This window comes from Sorex araneus, chromosome 1, assembly GCF_027595985.1.
Source record: "Sorex araneus isolate mSorAra2 chromosome 1, mSorAra2.pri, whole genome shotgun sequence".
Lineage (NCBI taxonomy): Eukaryota > Metazoa > Chordata > Mammalia > Eulipotyphla > Soricidae > Sorex > Sorex araneus.
Window position 1 is genome coordinate 301,424,364 of NC_073302.1, and position 18,647 is coordinate 301,443,010.

At 48.5% G+C, this 18,647-nt stretch overlaps 1 protein-coding gene across 2 annotated transcripts in view; it reads left to right on the forward strand.

Moving 5' to 3' along the window:
* Positions 1 to 18,647, forward strand: part of FBXO16 (F-box protein 16) — a 38,486-nt gene that overhangs the window by 6,368 nt on the left and 13,471 nt on the right. For both annotated transcript variants that reach the window (XM_055121769.1, XM_055121764.1), the window contains exons 3-6: positions 3,073 to 3,108; positions 8,273 to 8,479; positions 8,995 to 9,159; positions 16,880 to 17,109. In XM_055121769.1, the coding sequence (XP_054977744.1) occupies positions 3,073 to 3,108; positions 8,273 to 8,479; positions 8,995 to 9,159; positions 16,880 to 17,109 (638 nt within the window). The remainder of the gene's footprint in view (positions 1 to 3,072; positions 3,109 to 8,272; positions 8,480 to 8,994; positions 9,160 to 16,879; positions 17,110 to 18,647) is intronic.

The following is an 18,647-nucleotide window of genomic DNA, read 5'->3' on the forward strand; positions in this document are numbered from 1 at the left end:
AAGTCCAATCCATGGGACTACATCCTAGTTCTGCCAGGAACGATCTCTAAGCACAGAACCAGGAGAAATCTCTGAGCTCCTCCAGGTGTGCCCCAGTCAATCTTTTTTTAAATTAAAATAAAATAGGGGAATTACACCCAAAGACCCGAAGGCCCCTTTAGCCTTGAAAGTCTGCAGCTTCTGAAGCCTATTGGTGGTTGTTCCATCTGCGGTTGTACGCATAGGTAGGTCAAGGCCTGGAAGAGGAGAGAGACAAGCAGAGAGCTGGTGTGCAAGACTCACACCTGGGGAGGAGAACGGGCGGGGCGGTCAGATTCGGCCAGGCCACTGCAGGGCCAGCCCAGAGAAGACTCAGTTAGGAAGCAACTTCCTGGGCCTGCATCTGGCTTCCGGAGGACCCCTTCCTCGGCCCTCTCCAGGTGAGGGAGAGGTTCGGTGTTTCCTTTTTGCCTTGGTGCTGACTGCCTCTGCTGTGGGGTCTGAGGTTCCCTGGCCCCACAGTGCAGACCCTCCACTGGCCCTGAGGCTGCTGATGATCACAATCACCTTTGCAGAGTGAGTGCAAGAGTGGAAGGAAGAGGGGCTGGAGCGATAGCACAGCGGGTAGGGTGTTTGCCTTGCACTCGGCCGACCTGGGTTCGATTCCCAGCATCCCATATGGTCCCCTGAGCACCGCCAGGAGTGATTCCTGAGTGCAGAGCCAGGAGTAACCCCTGAGCATCCCCGGCTGTGACCCAAAAAGCAAAAAAAAAAAAAAAAAGGAAGGAAGGAAGGAAGGGAAGCACCATCTGCCAGAGTGTCGCCTCAGCCCCCACGGAAACAGGAGAGACAGGCCAGAGCTGCTCTGTGTGGAGGACGGTGGGAAGGAAGACTGAGCTGGGGAGGACGGCGTGGGCACAGGAGCGAGGCATGCCCAGCTGTTCCCTGCTCGCGCCCTGCTCTGCCAGACAGTCTCCCCCTCCTCTTGCTCCTTCTCACTGGCTCCAGCACACATCAGAGGGAGCCCCCAAAACTGCCCACGAGCAGGTCACTCCTGATGGCTGTCACCTCTGAGGTGGCAGGGCGGTGAGTGACACGGTGTCTCGAACTCGCTCCAAAAAAACTCAGACATCATCCCAGGGGTGCCCAGAGCACCAGCGCCAACCTTACAGACACTCACGTGCATGTGCCTCACAGGTGTGTGTGCAGCCTAAAATAAGACAAACGCAACCACAATGTTATAAAAGTCTGTTAGTGGGGGGTGGGGAGGGTGGTCCTGGGATTTGAAACTAGGGGTGACTGTGCAGGGTAAGCACCTTCATTCCCGTCTGCTCTTGCCAGCCCTATTTTTCCACATGATCCATGCCACAGAGAAACGCTGATAAAAAGAGATGTGTTCAAGTTAAAAAATAAGGCAACTGGGGCTGGAGTGATTAGCACAGCGGGTAGGGTGTTTGCCTTGCACTTGGCCGACCCGGGTTCAAATCCCAGCATCCCATATGGTCTCCTGAGCACCGCCAGGGGTGATTCCTGAGTGCATGAGCCAGGAGTGACCCCTGTGCATTGCTGGGTATGACCCAAAAAGCAAAAAAATAATAAGGCAACTGTGTTGGGGGCTAGAGCAATAGCACAGCAGGTAGGGTGTTTGCCTTGCACGCAGCTGACCCGGGTTCGATTCCCAGCATCCCATATGGTCCCCTGAGCACCATCAGGAGTAATTCCTGAGTGCGAAGCCAGAGTAACCCATGTGCATTGCGGGGTGTGACCCAAAAAGCAAAAAAAAAAAAGAAAAATCAACTATGTACAGATAAGGGCTTGACTTGGAGCTAGAGCCAACATCCTTTGGCATACAACAGAACTTGCTGTGGTTTTCTTGTGTTTTATTATTCCCTAAATTGAGCTGTAAACTGATAGGTAACAGTATATAGTTTTGATATACAAGATAATGATTCAACATTAGCATGACTTAAAAGTGATATGTATAGTAAGTCTCACTACCTTAGGTTACGATATTTACTTCACAAATTATTCCTTGTGGCCAGGAAGATTGGTACACAGTTGGAAACTGCCTCAAGTGCTTGGAAAGAGGGCATTTGGAATAGAGAAGGGACCACTATGACAATGATAATTGGAAGAGATCACTCTGGATGGGAGATGTGTACTGAAAGTGGTTAAAGGATCAAACATGGGCTGGAGTGATAGCACAGTGGTAGGGCGTTTGCCTTGCACGTGGCCGACCCGGGTTCGATTCCCAGCATCCCATATGGTCCCCTGAGCACCGTCAGGGGTAATTCCTGAGTGCAGAGCCAGGAGTGACCCCTGTGCATCACCGGGTGTGACCCCACCAAAAAAGGATCAAACATGATAGCCCCTCAGTATCTGTATTGCAAACCATCATGCTCAGAGAGAGAAAGAGAGAGAGAGAGAGAGAGAGAGGTGCCTACCATAGATTCAGGTAAGAAGTGGGGGATGGTGGCAGGAAGGATACTGGGGATATTTGTTGTGGAAAATGTACACTGGAGGAATAAATGTTGGAACATTGTTTGACTGAAACCCAATAATGAAAATTTTGTAACTATGTATCTAACCGTGATTCACTAATAAACAAATTATTCTTTGTGATGAAAAAAAAAATAATAAGGCGACTGGAGGGGTGTCTCAATGGGCTGGAGCCAGGGTTTTGCATGCAGGAGGCCTGGGTGCCATCCCCACTACCACATGATCCCCTGAGCACCAAGCTGGGAGTAGTGCCTGCACACTGCTGGGAGTGACCCCCAGATGAGAACCGAGTAAGTGATACTGTGAAATGAGATTGGACTTGTTTTTAAATATATAGGTGTTGCCCCAGAAGTTTTGGCCAAGTGCTAGGATGTTGGGGACCCCAGACCCACCCCTGCAGTGCTTGGTAGAACACAGTGCTTCGAACATGCTAGACTTCTGCTCTCTGCCTGGCGCTAGTCTGCGTCCTTTCATACTCCGTGAGCACATGAAAGAGCGCCACTGCCTGAGTGAGCCTTTAATGAGGTCTTCCTGGCAGTGGTAGCACTGAACCGTGAAATACGAAATCTTTCCCCTCTCTCTCATCCACTGCAGGTGTTCGAAGAAAGAAGAGCTCTGCTGGGCAAATGGGTAAGCTTGAAAGAACTCTCTCTCCACACTCGGCCCTGTTCTCGGGGGACGCAGAGAGCCCTTGGGGTCTGCAGAGGGACCGCATCTTCCCGGAAGGACTCAGCCGGGAATGCAGAAACCTGGCAGATGATTCTGTCTGAGGCACTTCCATCCCCAGGACTGATTTCGCAGTCACTGGACAATGCAGAGAACAGTGCACCCTGCCAGGTCCCAAGCCCCGCCAGGAGCAATTCCTGAATGCAGAGGGAGCGTGTGTGGCCCCCAAAACTAATTAAACAGTAAAGCATATCATACTCTGTTATGCCACTTCATGTCAGAAAGGAAGTCAGTGCAGCGGACCTTCCAGCAGACCAGAATAATCGCGGCCTCCGAGTCCAAGCTGCGCCTCTGGCTCACCCATGGGGCTCCTGGCTGCTCCCACTTGGGCATTTTCATTTGACAGGTGAGGCAGAAGATGGGGGGAGGGATTAGCGAATTCCTGTACAGTTAACTCTCGCAGGGATTATTTGCTTTGGGGATTATTCCTGGCACCTCGTAGATTCCAAGGGGATTTTCCCCTCTGTGCAGAGTTCTGAGTCATGCAGCCACCTCTTTGGGTAGGAGTTCCAGGGATGCAAATTCCTGAGTGTTCACCTCAGCAAACACAATTAGAAAGGAAAACCCCCGTGGGCAAAGAACACATCTCCCAGCCAAACACCAGTTACGCTGGGCCTTTGTCTCCGGGGAACTGAATGAGAAGGAGCCAGTGTCATTATCTTTTGAATCTCTCCAGGAGAATGTGTTCATGTTTTATAGATTTATTCGTCATCTTATAACCCTAATATTCTTTTATATGCATCTTAAATCACTCAGTCTTCAACCCAACCATTCTCTTTCTGTGGCTTCAGTGAAAATAGATGAGTTAATGTCGGTCTTTGTAAATGTACTTCTGACCCTTTGTGAACAAAGGAGGTCATTTTATTCCTTTAATTTGTTCTTGAATATGTTCTTTTACGTTTGTTTAACCCACATGTTTATTATTTTCCATGTCAATATTTATAATATTTTATAGCATGAGCTGCCATGCTGACCATGAGCTATGGCCTTGCATAGAGATTTTATACACTTATTTATTTACTCCTGACTACATTGTAGATATAATTATTCTTAAATGTGTAGAGGAGGACTGAGCCTGAGAGAGACGGTGAGTGATGACACCGGATTTAGTCATTTATCAAGACAAGTGATAGTTGGGGCTGGAGCGATAGCACAATGGGTAGAGCATTTGCCTTGCACACGACTGACCTGGGTTCTATTCCCAACATCCCATATGGTCCCCAGAGCACCGCCAGGAGTAATTCTTGAGTGCAAAGCCAGGAGTAACCCCTGTGCATTACTGGGTGTGACAAAAAAAGAAAAAAAAAAGACAAGTGATAGAAGCAATAGAAGAATGGAAGTGAGAACCCGAGAACCCCCTGGTCAGTGCCTAATGTCATATTACTCTGCTAATTTATTGCCGATTACTTATCTGCTTCCCTACTGTTGGGCATTTTATGTTATTTCTGATTTCTTTCAGTGATAACATCTGATGCAATTTTTTGGTAACCTAGTCGTCCTTGGCTCCCACGTTTGCTTTGTTTCCACAGAACCATTTAGCAGTGCCCTAAAGTAAATGGGGTGTGTGTAGGGGGAGTCCTCTGAGACATACCAGCAGTGCAGGGGCTATTCCTGGCACTGTGACAGGCATATGAGGTGCTGGGGGTTGAAGGGAGGTTGGAAGTGAAATGCATTAACCCCTGAACTATCTCTCTGGCCTTCAAAAGTAATTTTTAAAATGAATTCTAATTTTCAATTTATTTTTCAAAGAAGAATCACAGGGAATTCAGACTAAAACTTATGCTAGTATGGGGCTGGAGGGGCAGGACAGCAAGAAAGGCACTTGTCTTGCACGCAGCCAACCCATATCTGATCCCCAGCAATGTCTGTGGTCCGTCAAACCCCACCAGGAGAGATCCCGGAGCGCAGAACCAGGGATCAGCCCTGAGCACCGCCCAGTGTGATCCGAAAATAGAAAGCAAGCAAATGAAAAGTTATGGCAGTACTCAGATATGAAACTTTTCTCTCTCTCTCTCTCTCTCTCTCTCTCTCTCTCTCTCTCTCTCTCTCTCTCTCTCTAGCTGCTAGAGAGGTAACTGCAGTGTGAGGTCCCCAAATTCCCAGCAAGTTCAAACCACAGGGCTCCTCCAAGTCCACAACTCCACGAGCTGCCTGGTCTAGGAGTTGATGGTCCTGGCCATTCCCATTGGGCTTCTCCGAACCATCGTCATCCATCTGTCACCCCTGCCAGAGCAATAGCACCTTTGGCAGGAGGTCAACATATAGGTTGTGTAGCCATGTGACTAGGAAATAAGAGGGTTTGTTGCAAACAAACACAGTTTATTCGCTAGTGGTTAGAGAATTAGTGTCTTTGTTCCTTATTATATTCTTTTAGTTGGGGTCATACCCAGCAGTGCTCAATGGCTGCTCTTGGCGCTATGCTTGGAGAGGTCCAGCCTATTGATGCCTGGGGACCAGGTGGTGCTGGGGGTCAAATCTGAGACCCCTGATGCAAATCCTGCCCTTAGCCCATTGAGCTAGCTCTCCAGTCCTGTGTGTTGGTTTGTTTGATTTGATTTGTTTAGTTTTGGTTTTGGTTTTTGAGCCATATCCAGCAGTGCTCAGGGCTTACTCCTGGCTCTGTGCTCAGCAGTCTTTCCTGACAGTGCTGAGGGAACCACATTCAGTGTCGGAGCTTGAACTGTTGAGAGTACAGGACAAGCGTGTTAACCCATGTACTTTCTCTCTGGCCCTAATTGTTTTTATTTTTTATTGCATCACCATGAGATACACAGTTACACGTTCTTCATGATCGGGTTTCAGTCATGCAGTGTTCCAACACCCATCCCTCCACCAGTGCACATTTCCCACCACCAATGTCCCCAGTTTTCCTCCTGCCACCCCCCAACTCCAGCTCTAATTTTTTTTTTTTTTGCTTTTTGGGTCACACCCAGCAATGCACAGGGGTCACTCCTGGCTCATGCACTCAGGAATCACCCCTGGCGGTGCTCAGGGGACCATATGGGATGCTGGGATTTGAACCCCGGGTCGGCCACGTGCAAGGCAAACGCCCTACCCGCTGTGCTATCACTCCAGCCCCACCAGCTCTAATTTTTAAAAGAAAAACTTGGAAGGCCACTCCCAGTGACGCTAAGGGGGACCAGTGGAGTGCCGGGTGCCTTGTGTGGACCTCACCCTGAGCTGAGCCCCTGGCCTGGCCCTTCTTTTTAGGATTCCTCCTCCTTACTCTCCCCACCCCCTCGGATTAGTCTCCAAAGTGCAATTGTGGGTCACTGAGTAGAGTTTAGAATTATGAAACCTTATAGTCAAGAATTAGAATTACCAATTAGAGAAATGCATGACCTCACTACACTAAAGCTGGCTTGTCCAACAGGCTTACAAAAATGCTTTTTTTTTTTTTTGGCAATATACATGTTTTTAGTCAGTTTGTTGCATATGTTCTTTCTTTTTCGTGAAGCAAGGTAGGTTTAATTGAAATCTATTTAAAAAGATGTGGGGGTGAGAGAGGGATTAGCATGCTTGGAAGAGAACATGTTTCTCCAGAGTGGAAATAGGCAAGCAGAGAAATGCGGAGAAAAACAAGCAAGACCCGTGTGTTCAAGAGGGAACAGGGCCTGGAAGAGCAAGCCAGACCGGTGTGTTTTCTGACCACTAACGCTCCTAATAGCATCCTGACCATCTGGAGTAACACAGGAAACCCATGTGCCATGCAGTCACTCACAATGTCCGAGTGCAGTCAGTTCTCAGCATGGATAGGTTCTTGGAAACCGTGATATTAAGACATAAGGCAGCCAGCTGTTTGGAAGGCACCTGGAGGACCAGGATGTGTTGTGAGTGCCCTGTACAGCCCAAACGTCCCCCTCTTCTCTAAGGGGTGAGGGACGAAAGCGGAGAGACCAGCCAAGGTGTCCCCACAGTTCAGGGCCCCATGAAGTCCCTTCCCATTTGAGACACAGGAACACATGGGGCATACGGAGCGTTCTCTCCGGGGAACACAGTCCGGCTGTAGTCAGAGCATCAGCTGGGCAGTCTGGGTGGTGGATGGTGGCTAATTCCTTCCCACCCCGCCTCCTTGTCCTCGTCTCCACTTCCCGTAGCTGCTGCCACTTCCTCTCAGCCCCATCCATCCTCACACCTCGTGAGACTTTGGCCCATACGTGGGGGTTTTCCTGTCTCAGAAGGTTTGCTGGTGAGCTCAGAGAGAAACTAGCTGAAAGAGAGGGGCGGCCAGGGGCCTTGTCTTTATTATTATTGTTATTATTATTATCATTGGGCTGGAGCAATAGCACAGTGGTAGGGCATTCGCCTTTCACGTGGGCGACCCATGTTCGATTCCTCTGCCCCTCTCGGAGAGCCCGGCAAGCTACCAAGAGTATCCTGCCCACACGGCAGAGCCTGGCAAGCTCCCCATAGCGTATTCGATATGCCAAAAACAGTAACAATAAGTCTCACAATGAGAGATGTTACTGGTGCCGCTCGAACAAATCGATGAGCAACAGTGACAGTGATTATTATTATTGTTATTATTATTATTATTATTATTAATTTGTTTGGACTGGAGCGACAGTACAGCGGGTAGGGCATTTGCCTTGCATACAGCCGACCCAGGTTCGATTCCTCCATCCCTCTCAGAGAGCCTGGCAAGCTACCGAGAATATCCCGCCCACACTATTTGTTTGGGGGGCTACATGTGGCAATGATTAGGGGTTACTCCTGGCTCTGTGTTCAGGGATCACTCCTTAGCTGTTCTTGAGGGACCATATGGGATGCCAGGGATCGTATCCAGGTTGGCTGCATGACAGGCAAATGCCCTCCCCGCTGTCCTACCGCTCTGTCCCCATGGCCTTGTCTTGAAGCTGCATTTCTTCCGCCAGCACTTCCTCCGTTCTGGAAGGGCCAGCGTCATTGGCAGTTTGCTGAGGCCCAGGGCCCAGGGCACTCGCCTGGGGCATGTGGCGGGGAAGGACAGTGGAGGCCCAGCTCAGCCTTTGCTGGGTCAGGAGGAAGGGACCCACCCCCATGTGGACCCTGCGGCCCGCCCTGCGGCTGGTCACCTCTGTCTTTCCAGTTTGACAAGTGGACGGACGCTCAGCGGAGGAGAGTCCTGGCCGGCCTGCTGGACCGCTGCTCGCTGTCGCAGCAGAAGTTCTGCTGCCGGAGGCTGCAGGCGCGCATCCCCGCCGAGGCGCTGGACTTCACCACCCGGCTGCCCCGCGTGCTGTCCCTGCGCATCTTCTCCTTCCTGGACCCCCGGACCCTCTGCCGCTGCGCACAGGTGGGAAGCCGGAAACGGCTGGTATCGGCCGGAGGAAGGCCTCTGTGGGAGAAATGGGGGCGCCCGAATCAGCCCTGTCCCCTTTGTATCTAACTCGGCGTATGGGATACCCTCAGCGCAAACCTGTTGGGGGGATGGGCTCAGGGGCCGGAAGTGGCTGCGGCAATGCCTGCGGTCTCGGATTGTGCAGCAATAAGAGGGATCCTACACTGCAGAGTGCAGGCATGCCAAGCCAGAAAGGCTAGCAGCGTAAGTGCAGATTTTCTAGAAAGAGGCCTAACAGGGGCTGGAGAGATGGCCCAATGGGCAGAGCACAGACTCTGAATGCAAGAGGCCCAGGTTTGATCTCTAGCATCGCAGGGTCCCCCAAACACTGCTGGGAGCAAACCCCAAGCACCGTGCACTCAGAACCTACCAAAACATTGTTCATTCTCTCCAGTGTGAGAGGGCCGCCTAGAGCCTCTAGCACAGTGGGCAGGTGGTCTGCATCCATTCAGACGCCATTGTCCTCGCAGGTGAGCTGGCACTGGAAGAATTTAACGGAGCTGGACCAACTGTGGATGCTCAAGTGCTTGCGGTTCAACTGGTGCATCGATTTCTGCCCGACGCCCTTCGAGCAGGGCGTATGGAAGAAGCTCTATATCCAGAGGGTGGAAGAGCTGCACGTGACCAAGCCGAAGGTAAGCCAGGGACTGCTCACAGCTGGCTCACATCTGAACTTGAGCTACACAGCTCAGACCAGACAGCCCAGTGATGCTGAGGGAGAAAGACACTAGGACGTCAACATCCTCCTTCTCTAAGATCTGAGAGCACTTCCCAAGGGAGCTTCCTCTGAGAGCCTCCCTCTGACACTCTTCCCGCCGAGTGAGGAAAAGGCCCCCCAACTCCGCCTCACTTCCTGCATCTCTGATGCTGATACCAGACTCGCAGGCCCATGTGCCTTGTGTGTTATCTCTGGTCACCGAATTTGACCCGATTAAATTCAGTTTTCTATATTCTTCCAACTGAGCTGAGGAGTTGAGTTTTTTTTTTATGTAAGTTATAAAGAAAAGTTTCTCAATAATTTAGTTATTAGGAAAAGGCATACCAGCACATTAGAATTCTTTTGTTTGTTTGTTTGTTTGTATGTTTCTTGGCCGCATCTGGTGGTGCTCAGAGCTTCCTCCTGGGTCTGCTCTCAGGGATCATTGCTACCAGGGCTTGGGGGACCACATGGGGTTCCAGGAATAGAACCAAAGGCTTAGGCATGCAAGGCAAGCTCCCTATCTGCGGTGCCTAAAGTTTTTTTTTGGTGGTGGGGGCACATCCTGTGATGCTCAGGGCTGATTCCTGGCTCTGTACCCAGTGATTACTTGTGGCAGGGTTTGGGGGACCCTGTGGAATGCTGGGGAATCAAACCCAGGGGGTCTGCATTCAAGGCAAACTTCCTATCCAGCCCCTAAAGTTCCTTTTCAAGCAAGAAACTTAAGCAAAGTAAAGCACGTACATATAATTATTAAAAAGTAAATAATGCAAGAATATTTTTTCTGGTTGCTTTCTTTGTGTTATAACCAGTCACGTAGTGGCCCATTCTTACCGTCACAGTTAATTAGATAACTTATTGGAAATTTTTATGAGCTGTTTCTTTCCAACACAGTCCATATACTTGCAGAGTTGTGCGTGATCCTGTAGAATAGATGAGTTCCTGAGAAATTATGTGTAAATGAAATTTTAAAATGATTTTTAAAACCACAGGGGCATCATATTCTATAAAAAGGCAGCAGTAAACGTTTTTACAATTGAAGAATCCTTTTGAAATATGAATAGTCAACTCCATGTCTGCTCATTTAGGTTTAGTTTTATTACCTTAAAGCAGAATCCATCTACATTTAATATTGCCGTAAACTCTGCATAATTAATGTTATGCTACAATGATAAAACTGGTCTTTCTGACTTCAGAAGTAGGTTTGTTTCATGAGGATTTCTTTTAAAAATGATGTTCACCTACAGTCACTTTTACAAGGTTATTTTCATTTTTTAAACAACATACTACATTTGGTGGGGGGGACATACCTGGAGTTGTTCAGGGATCACTCCTGGTGGGTCCTGGGGGATTACATGAGGGTGCTGGGGATCGAACCAGATCTGTGGGGGCAAACCAAGTCCCTTAGCCCTGTATGATGTCTCCAGTTCCTAGGGAAAGTCATTTTAAAGATTCTCAGTTATGACTTCCTGAATTGACTTCTTCCTGAAGTGCAGACAAGAGAGACATTGAGACATTCTTTTTGGGAGCACAGACGCGAAGAGTGATGAAGTCACAGGATGAAAGAAGTCCTGAGTGTTCGGCAGGAAACTGATTTCAGTGCCTTTTTTTTATAACGGACTTCTTCCTAGGGTGGAGAGGTAGGACAAGGTTTGCGGCACTTAACCTGCATGTGCTAACCCTGGTTTGATCCCTGGCATCACGTGGTCTCCCAGCACCCCCAGGAGTGACCACTGAGCACAGAGCTGGGAGTAACCCCTGAGTATCACTGGGTATGAACCCTGAAAAATACTCTTCTTCCACTAAATATTTTCATGTGACTGCATTTTAAAATAATGAAAACAGGGGCCGGAGCGATAGCACAGCGGGTAGGGCGTTTGCCTTGCACGCGGCCGACCCGGGTTCGATCCCCGGCATCCCATATGGTCCCCCAAGCACCGCCAGGAGTAATTCCTGAGTGCAAAGCCAGGAGTAACCCCTGAGCATCGCTGGGTGTGACCCAAAAAGAAAAAAAAAATAATGAAAACAGGGGCCAGAGAGAGAGAGAGAGTGAGAGTAGCAGGTAAGGTGCTTGCCTTACACACAGCTGACCCCGGGTTCAATTCCAGAAATCCCATATGGTTCCTGAGTCTCACTGGGAGCAATTCCTGAGTGCAGAGCCAGGAATAACCCCTGAGCGCTGCTGGGTGTGGCTCCAAACAAACAAACAAAAACCAAACAAATAAAGTAATGACCAACGGCTGGAAAGTTCTCTGAGTGGGCTGGAACGCACTCTTTGCGTGCGGAAGGCCCGTGTTCTTCCCCAGGACCACGTGATCCCATGAGCACCTTTGGGAGTGATCCCCAAGCATCAGGCTGTGGGGAACCTCTGACAACCAGCGGTGTGACCCCCCCAAAAAAATACGAACGCCTCATTTTGATTCCAAAAAAGCTGCCACTCATTTGCTTAGTATTTAATTTCTGTCAGGAGAACTTTGTTATGGTCAACTTAATTTTCTGTTAAAGAAATATGTCTAGGGACTGGAGTTATAGCACAGCGGGTAGGGCGTTTGCCTTGCATGTGACCGACCTGAGTTCGATCCCCAGCATCCCATATAGTCCGCTGAGCACAGCCAGGAATAATTCCTGAGTGCAGAGTCAGGAGTAACCCCTGAGCATTGCCAGGTATGACCCAAAAAGACAAAAGAAAGCAACCAAAAAGACAAAAGAAAGCAAGGAAGGAAGGAAGGAAGGAAGGAAGGAAGGAAGGAAGGAAGGAAGGAAGGAAGGAAAGAAGGAAGGAGGAAAAACAGAAGGAAAAAAGGGGCTGGAGTGATAGCACAGCGGGTAGGGTGTTTGCCTTGCACGTGGCCGACCTGGGTTCAATTCCCAGCATCCCATATGGTTCCCCGAGCACTGCCAGGAGTAATTCCTGAGTGCATGAACCAGGAATAACCCCTGTGCATCGCCTGGTGTGAACCAAAAAGCAAAAAAAAAAAAAAAAAAAAAAAAGAAGAAGAAGAAGAAGAAGAAGAAGGAAAATAAAGAAAGAAATTGCTCTAAATCAAATGTTCAGGGGCCGGAGCGATAGCACAGCGGGTAGGGCGTTTGCCTTGCATGCGGCCGACCCGGGTTCGATCCCCGGCATCCCATATGGTCCCCCAAGCACCGCCAGGAGTAATTCCTGAGTGCAGAGCCAGGAGTAACCCCTGAGCATCGCTGGGTGTGACCCAAAAAGCAAAAAAATAAATAAATAAATAAATAAAAATAAAAATAAAAATAAAAATAAATCAAATGTTCAGGTTAATAAAGTCACAAAAAGCTAGTGAGGCCACTCACTGGCTATGTGAGTCACTGTGAGCACCACACCATTGAGGTCTTGTGATTCCCTTGGAGGCGCCGCAATCACAGGCCACGGGCAGAGGCAGACGGAGCCCCATACTCTCACTGCCCACCCCCATCCCTGTCTCTCATGTGGACCTAGCTCCTGGCTTCTTAAAGGTGGTTGTGGAGTCGGAGAGATATACAAGGGTTAAGGTACTTGCCTTGCACATGACCCCGGAATCATCTCAGAGCACAGAAGCGGGAATAAGCCCTGAACCCTGCCAGGAGTGATCACAGAGCACAGAGGCAGGAGTAAATGGTGAGCAATGCTGTGTGTGCTCAAAAATAATAAAACATCACTGTCACTGTCATTGATTTGCTCGAGCGGGCACCAGTAACATCTCTATTGTGAGATTTGTTGTTACTGTTTTTGGCGTATCGAATATGCCACGAAGAGCTTGCCAGGCTCTGCCGTGTGGGCGGGATATTCTCGGTAACTTGCCGGGCTTTCCGAGAGGGGCAGAGGACTCAAACCCGGGTCGGCCATGTGCAAGGCGAACACCCTACCCGCTGCGCTATCGCTCCAGCCTCTACATTCCTACTCTTAAAAAAAAGGGGGGGGTGGGGCCGGAGCGATAGCACAGCGGGTAGGGCGTTTGCCTTGCACGCGGCCGACCTGGGTTCGATCCCCGGCATCCCATATGGTCCCCCAAGCACCGCCAGGAGTAGTTCCTGAGTGCAAAGCCAGGAGTAACCCCTGAGCATCGCTGGGTGTGACCCAAAAAGCAAAAAAAAAAAAAAAAAAAAAAAAAGGGGGGGGCTGGAGCGATAGCACAGTGGGTAGGGCGTTTGCCTTGCATGCGGCCGACCCGGGTTCGATTCCCAGCATCCCATATGGTCCCCTGAGCACCACCAGGAGTGATTCCTGAGTGTATGAGCCAGGAGTAACCCCTGTGCATTGCTGGGTGTGACCCAAAAAGCAAAAAAAAAAAAAAAAACACGGGGCTGGAGCAATAGTACAGCAGGTAGGGCATTTGCCTTACACTCGGCCAACCTGGGTTTGATTTCCACCATCCCATATGGTCTCCCGAGCACTGCCAGGAGTAATTCCTGAGGGCAGAGCCAGGACTAACCCCTGAGCATCGCCGGGTGTGACCCAAAAAGAAAAAAAAAAAACCAACCATGATTACAAAAATTACAAAAATCACCTTCATCTGGAAAAGGAAAAGTAAGTACAACCCAAAGTAAATGAAAGAAAGGAAAATAAGGAGCTGAGATCCAAGGACTGAAAGGGGACAAGCAAGTGCAGAAAGGTCGGTGGTCTTATGCTGTATTTTGGAAAGATAAGTCCAACTGTGTTTCCAGCTTCAGTCTTCCAGGGAAAGGGAAGGAAACACAGCTACTTCCAGACACGAGACCCCGCAGAAGGTGAATTAGGAGGGACTGTGAGCAGCTCCTGGCCACTACGGGCAGCAAATCTATCTGGGTGAAAGGGACAATCTTTGAAAAACTCAGATTCCCAGCTGGGGCCTCAGCAGAGCCCAGTCACTGCCCCTCTAGTCCCCCCCCCCACCCCGACACCACACTCCCCTTGGTGCCCGCTCCCTCCCGCCGACATGCTCTAGAAAAACTTCCAAACACCTGTCTCACTTAGACACTTAGACAGAGTTCCATCAGTGCTAAAGAGGAATTCGGGGCCGGACCAATAGTACAGCAGGTAGGGTGTTTGCCTCGCACGCGGCCAACCCAAGTTCAATTCCCAGCATCCCATATAGTCCACCAAGCCCTACCAGGAGTAATTCCTGAGTGCATGAGCCAGGAGTAACCCCTGAGCATCACTGGGTGTGACCCAAAAAAGAAAAAAAAAGGAATTCTCAATTTATTATTATTATTATTATTATTATTATTTTGGTTTGGGGGCCATACCCAGTGGCTCACTGCTGGTGGGGAGCCTTGGGGAGCCAAGCTATGCTGGAGATGGAATCCAGGCCTCCTGCCCGGCAAAGCCTGAGCCCCAACCCTTCAGCTATCTCTCAGCCCAAAGCAGTACTTACAGTTTAGATGTCCCTACAAGTCTCACACCCCCAAATAACTTCATTGGTGAAATCCATAGCATATTTCAGGAAGCAATCAATTCTGCACAAACTCTTTTTTAGAAAATCAGAAGAACAGAGAACACTTACTTTCCAACTCATTAACTTTATAGCAAATCCAGATGAAGATTTTACAAGAAAACCCAATAAAAAGACACATCAATATCACTCATGCACATAGACTTAAAAATTCATTTTAAATATTCGTCAATTAAATCCCGTAATGTGTGTGGGGGGGAAGAATAAGATAAGTGGGGTGATGCCCATGTGGCTGGATCTGTGGGTGGCACGGGTTGGCGTCACTTTATTCTAAAAGCAATGGATGGAATTCACAGAATAAAAGAGAACAATGTAGGAACAGTCAAATTTGCACAGAGCATTTACCAAAACATTCAGTATCAACTCGTAATTTGAAACAGGCTCAAAAACTCCAGGTAAAGTGAACAAAATGTGTCTACTTCATAAGAAGTGTCATCATCACTTTCACCATTCCCTATTTTGCTAAAGTGTCAAGCATTTTGTACTTTTTGCCAGGGGCCTCGCCTGGCAGTGCTAAGAACTTACTCCTGGCTCTGTGCTCAGGTATCACTCTTGGCAGTGTTGGAGGGACAATCTGGGGTGCCGGGGATTGAACCCAGGTCAGCCATGTGCAAGGCAAGCGCCCTACCCACTATTCTATCTTCCTAGCCCCAAACATTTTGTACATTTTTAAGAATTCATGATGTTTATTTATGTATCATACCTAACTTTTATGGTGGCACTTTCGGGTTCTGTAATTTTTCTTTATTATTTTGATTATTTCTGGTAGTATTTATCTTGTCTTTCCCAGCTTCTGATTTGATAGAAGCTCAGAGAAATGGGTTTTATAATCTAAATGAAATCCAAATATCACACACTTAACCAATAATGAGCTGTCAGTGATACAAATATATAAAATATCTTCCTGATCTGCAGACAACAATCATTATTTAAGCACTGTGTATTAAGTACTATTGTATCCTGGGTGCTAAGAATAGAATTATTCTAGCCCTACTTTTTAGCACATCAGCCTAGAGACCCAGGAAATAGAGAAATTTGTTCTTGCGCTCTGGGTACCAAATGCATCCTGTAACAGAAATCTAAACAAAGGGCAGTGGAACAAGAACAAGAAGCTGATTCTGCTTGGAGGTGGGACTGGGGAATTTCTTAATTTTCAGAATTCAAGCAAACCAATTTACCCAGCAAAGCTTCCCTAATCTCCTAAAGAACAAAATTAAGCCTTTAATGGCTTCTCAACATACCAATACCACTTCCCCCAGGCTAAATTCATATGCAAGTCTTATGAATTTCACACACACACACACACACAGAAGAGAATTTCTATTTGGAAAATGAAAGCAAAAGTATTCTTTGGACCCACTTGACATCTGATGACCAATCATATCTATGTAACTTGAAATTGTCTCTGTGAGTTATAGGTAATTATTTCTCAAGTACCTTCGTGTGGGGCTGGGAGTGGTGGTGAGTGGGACTGAAAATTTTTAGGAATAAATAAACTGCAGTTGAGCTGGAGCGATAGCACAGTGGGTAGGGCGTTTGCCTTGCACGCAGCTGACCAGGGTTCGATTCCCAGAATCCCATATGGTTTTTTGAGCACCTCCAGGAGTGATTCCTGAGTGCAGAGCCAGGAGTAACCCCTGTGCATCGCCAGGTGTGACCCAAAAAGCAATAAATAAATAAATAAATAAATAAACTGCAGTTGTGGTCAGACCACACAATGGCAAAAGAAGTGACAGAATGGGAGGGGTCCTTGACGTCATAGCCCTGGATACCAGCTCTGAGCCCATATGTTATCCCTGAAACAGTCAGGCACAAACGAATTGGTTTATCCCACTGGCACTTTCTCCTCGGAGTGAGGACACTTTTTGCATGGGATGGAGAAAGCAAGTCCTTTCTCCTGCCCTTTTGCTTGACTTTCTTACAGCTCTGTTGCTTTTGCAGCGCCTGGAATGGAGTTCAGTGATTCTCTTGGTTTCGCCACCCTTACTATAACAGTGTTTTTGTTATGTTTTGCTTTGTTGCTTTTTGAGTCACACCAGCGATGCTCAGGGGTTACTCCTGGCTCTGTGCTCAGGAATTACTCCTGGCAGTGCTTGGGGGACCAAATGGGATGCTGGGGATTAAACCCGGGTCGGCTGCAGGCAAGGCAAATGCCCTCCCCACTGGACTATAGCTCCAGCCCTATGACAGTGTTTTGAGAACGATATCCCTTTTCTTCTTTAGACTCCTCCAAAAGACAGTTTTGAGATCGCCGACATCCAGCCAGTTACACACAGTCCTCCAGAAGAAAAGGCATCCCTTTCCTCCACCTTCTGGTTCTCTTCTTTGAGAAAAAAGAACGTGCCCCGGGAGGGGACGCAGCCCCCATGGCGATCCTCCGACAAGCACCCCACGGATATCATCCGCTTCAACTACCTGGACAACTGTGACCCCCCTGAGCAAGCCTGGCCAGGGTAGGCAGCCCCCACCCCTCCCCCGCTTTGCTCTTGGCCCTTCAAGATACGGAAAGATGAAAATAGAGCTTGGGAAATATGCAAATGCTTTCGATACATGCAAAACAAATTGAAAAGTAAATGAACCGTTTTTAGTAAATCTGCGGGGTTAATTGGGATTTGTTTGCATTTTGTAGCTGGAATGAGTTAACATGACAGCTGCTTTTAGTATTTTTAACACCTCAAATTTCAGTCCGGCTTGACGTGTGAGAGCCCTGGGTTCAATGCCTGGTGCCTTGTGCTTCTCTGTGCCACGCCAGGGACAGCTCCTGAAGCTGGGGTGGTGCCCCCCAATATTGTCTTTCATATATAATGTGTGCAGGAGATACTCACTTATACATCATGAAAGTAATTTCAGAATTGCTAATCCATACCACATAAAAACAAAATAGAGAATGCCACATAGCTTATAAATCTTGATGACCTCTCATGAAAACAATCACAAAAATATATAGATTGTATCTACTTTTTGGAGGGGGTCTCCCCGGTGGTGCTGAGGACATTGGAGCACTTTTAGCTACCCCATTAGGGACTCCCCAGGGGGTGCCCGGAGACCATCAGGCCACACCTGTTGGTGCGTAGAGCTGGGTTGTACTGGGACTGAGCTGAGCTTTGACATGTCAACCCTGGTCTCACATTGTGACCCAAAGACCCCTCTTCTGGGAACCAGCCTCGAGGACAGACATCTGTGCATCTACTGTGGCCGCTGGTGGCCACAGCGGGGATTATACCCTTGTGAAGTTGGAGAGTCTCTGATGAATCTGTCTGGATTCTTCACCTTAGGGAGTTCGAGGCAACTATAAAAGCAGAGATAAAACAAGTCCCTCTTTCTGGTTTCCCCTCTCGTAACAACACAATAACTATTTTTTTTTAAATTACACCCAGCAATGCTTAGGGGTTACTCCTGGCTCTGTCCTCAGGAATTACTCCTGGTGGTGTTCGGGGGGCCATGTGGGATGCCAGGGATTGAACCCAGGTTGGCTGCGTGCAAGGCAAACACCCTACTCGCTGTACTATCGCTTCAGCCCAGAATGACGATTTCTATGATGCTCTTCTAAGATACAATGATGGTCGTGTGGTTGTGGAAGCAGAAGTCTTTATCTTCTGAGGTGGATGTTGAAACAGTGTTGGCTTTATCCCAAGAAACATCACTGTAAGGGGGCTGGAGAGTTAGTACCGTGGGTAGGTTACTTGCCTTTCACACAGCTGTCCTGGGTTCAATCCCTGGCATCCCAAATGTTCCCCTGAGCCCACCAGGAGTGATTCCTTAGTGCAGGGCCAGGAGTAAGCTCAGAGCACCGCTGGGTGTGATAAAAAAAATAAAACGAGGGAGGGGAAAGAGAAAGAAAGAGAGAGAGGAAGAAAGAGAGAGAGGAAGAGAGAGAGAAAGAGGGGATGGAGCGATAGCACAGCAGGTAGGGTGTTTGCCTTGCACGTGGCTGACCTGGGTTTGAGTCCCAGTATCCCATATGGTTCCCTGAGCACCACCAGGAGTAATT